Here is a 3,253-nt window from a genome sequence, read left to right as displayed (position 1 = left end):
AAGAAAAATGGGTCAAATTTCTAGAAGAGGAGCAAGTCATATCGAACAGACAATTTGGGTTAGGGCGGTCATGTGAAGTTACTGGAAAACAGAGATGGATGACACAGTATACCTGGACATTAAAAATAATTATCAAAGAAAAAACATGAGGACTCAAATTTCTGGACAAGAGAAGAAGGATAGAAATGAGTCATATCGAACAGACAATTTGGGTTCAGGACAGGGCAGTGTTAGCCCCCATGTGTATGTAAACTTATTAAGCTTCTAAACTCCAGAGTTATTGCATGCAAACTGCTAAGAGTTATCAAAACCAGAGATGGATGGGAAGATTTAAACAGTATACCTGGACAAGAAGTGGAAATTGGAGTTTAATGAGAAAGTCACTGGCACTAGGAAGACTAAGAGAAGACCTTTGGAAATTTGATAGAGGAACAAATAAGGAGGACTAAAGAGGAACCTTGCTACAATGGACAAGAGATTATTTGAAGGATAGGAAATGAGAACTGTGATCAGAGATACATACTCATCTTGGGGTAAAGTAACTAGCATGAGTGCCACAAGGGTCAGTGTTAGTCCCCATTATGTTTCAAGTTTATGTAAACAATATGAAGAACATTGGGGTAAACAGTTATATAAAATTATAAGATGCTGATGATGCAAAGCTGCTAAGAGTTATCAAAACCAGAGAGGACTGTCTGCTGTTGCAGGAAGATTTAAACAAGATCTATGAATGGAGCAAGAAGTGGAAATTGGAGTTTAATGCCAAGAAATGCCACATAATGGAACTAGGAAAGAGTAAGAGAAGACCAGTATGGAACTATTTGATGGGAGAGGAACAAATAATGAAGACTAAAGAGGAAAAAGATCTTGGAGTGATCATACAAGAAAATCTGAGCCCTGATAAACACATAAGCAAGATATTTGGACTATCATATAAGATGTTGACTAATATAAGAGTGGCATATTACATGGATAAAGATATGATGAAAAAATCATCACAAGAGAGATACGCCCAAGGCTGGAATATGCAGCAGTGGTGTGGTCTCCACACTCTAAAAAGGATATAAGAAATTGGAAAGGATACAGAAGATTGCTACAAAGATGGTGCCGGAATTAAAGGACCTCCGGTGGAGTGATGATGGACCCTGATACACAACTAGTGCCTGGACAAGTAAGTAAACACACACACTAACTCACAATTAATTCATAAATACATTAAATAAAATAAAAATAAATAAATAAATAAATAAAGTTAGCATGTTATTCTAGTTATTGTGTATATATGATTTATTTATCTATTTATTTATTTATTATTTTTTCTCATAAATAAATAAATAAATAAATAAAATAACCATCTTTTTTTTGTTATTGTATTTATATTCACTAATTTATTTGTTTATTTGTTTATTTATTTATTTATTTATTTATTTATCGACTGGCTTCATTTTCATTCTTGTTGTTTTAAAATGTTCCAATAATAAAAATAGATGAAAAAAAAAATTAGGCATGTTTTTTTGTTATATTTAATTTGTATATTGTATTAAATTGTTTGTTTTTCTTTCTTTTATTGTTGTTTAAAAAATTCTCTCTCTCTCTCTCTCTCTCTCTCTCTCTCTCTCTCTCTCTCTCTCTCTCTCTCTCTCTCTCTCTCTCTCTCTGCAGCATTTAACAGTGGCATCAACATTTGACGTGGACAAGAACTACGTGGAACTGAAGTACTACATCTGTCCTGCTGAGATACCAACAGAACTGACGGACCACTGGACATTTGACTGTAGGAAAAGGTACACACACACACACACACACACACACACACCGCGTAGTGTAGTGGTTAGCACGCTCGACTCACAATCGAGAGGCCCAGGTTCGAGTCCCGGGAAGCGGCGAGGCAAATGGGCAAGCCTCTTAATGTGTGGGGTGTGTTCACCTAGCAGTAAATAGGTACGGGGTGTAACTGGAGGGGTTGTGGCCTCGCTGTCCCGGTGTGTGGAGTGTGTTGTGGTGTGTTAATGTGTAGGGTGTGTTGAGGCAGCAGTAAATAGGTACGGGGTGTAACTGGAGGGGTTGTGGCCTCGCTGTCCCGGTGTGTGGAGTGTGTTGTGGTGTGTTAATGTGTAGGGTGTGTTGAGGCAGCAGTAAATAGGTACGGGGTGTAACTGGAGGGTTGTGGCCTCGCTGTCCCGGTGTGTGGAGTGTGTTGTGGTGTGTTAATGTGTAGGGTGTGTTGAGGCAGCAGTAAATAGGTACGGGGTGTAACTGGAGGGGTTGTGGCCTCGCTGTCCCGGTGTGTGGAGTGTGTTGTGGTGTGTTAATGTGTAGGGTGTGTTGAGGCAGCAGTAAATAGGTACGGGGTGTAACTGGAGGGGTTGTGGCCTCGCTGTCCCGGTGTGTGGAGTGTGTTGTGGTGTGTTAATGTGTAGGGTGTGTTGAGGCAGCAGTAAATAGGTACGGGGTGTAACTGGAGGGTTGTGGCCTCGCTGTCCCGGTGTGTGGAGTGTGTTGTGGTGTGTTAATGTGTAGGGTGTGTTGAGGCAGCAGTAAATAGGTACAGGGTGTAACTGGAGGGGTTGTGGCCTCGCTGTCCCGGTGTGTGGAGTGTGTTGTGGTGTGTTAATGTGTGGGGTGTGTTGAGGCAGCAGTAAATAGGTACGGGGTGTAACTGGAGGGGTTGTGGCCTCGCTGTCCCGGTGTGTGGAGTGTGTTGTGGTGTGTTAATGTGTAGGGTGTGTTGAGGCAGCAGTAAATAGGTACGGGGTGTAACTGGAGGGGTTGTGGCCTCGCTGTCCCGTGTGTGGAGTGTGTTGTGGTCTCAGTCCTACCCGAAGATCGGTCTATGAGCTCTGACCTCGCTCCGTAATGGGGAAGACTGGCTGGGTGACCAACAGGCGACCGAGGTGAATTACACACAGAGGAAGTATGTGTCAGTAATGTAGAAAATCTTAATAATCTGTCACCAGCACCTTAGAGAGAGAGAGAGAGAGAGAGAGAGAGAGAGAGAGAGAGAGAGAGAGAGAGAGAGAGAGAGAGAGAGAGAGAGAAGACAACCACAATTTGGATAAAAGTTGGAGCAAGAAATATTCATGACCTTAACCCCTTCAGTACTGGGACACATTTCTACCTTGAGATTTGTGTACCATTAGATCATTTTATTGACATTATGAAGGGTCTATGGAGGTCAGAAGATTAATGGCCACAGTCTTCACTATTTTAATCCCCCACATGAGTTTCTGAAGCTGTACAAAATCACCAAATA

At 41.7% G+C, this 3,253-nt stretch overlaps 1 protein-coding gene across 1 annotated transcript in view; it reads left to right on the top strand.

The window, feature by feature from the left end:
* The first annotated feature begins 1,125 nt into the window (after positions 1–1,125).
* Positions 1,126–3,253, top strand: part of LOC123509294 — a 3,562-nt gene continuing 1,434 nt past the window's right edge. Inside the window, exons 1-2 of the mRNA XM_045263508.1 lie at positions 1,126–1,171; positions 1,663–1,784. Coding sequence (XP_045119443.1) covers positions 1,136–1,171; positions 1,663–1,784 — 158 coding nt within the window. The 5' untranslated portion in view covers positions 1,126–1,135. The remainder of the gene's footprint in view (positions 1,172–1,662; positions 1,785–3,253) is intronic.

The sequence above is a fragment of the Portunus trituberculatus genome, chromosome 26, assembly GCF_017591435.1.
Source record: "Portunus trituberculatus isolate SZX2019 chromosome 26, ASM1759143v1, whole genome shotgun sequence".
Taxonomy (NCBI): Eukaryota; Metazoa; Arthropoda; class Malacostraca; order Decapoda; family Portunidae; genus Portunus; species Portunus trituberculatus.
Note: the sequence above shows the minus strand (reverse complement) of the source record. Positions and strands in the feature narration are given on the sequence as shown.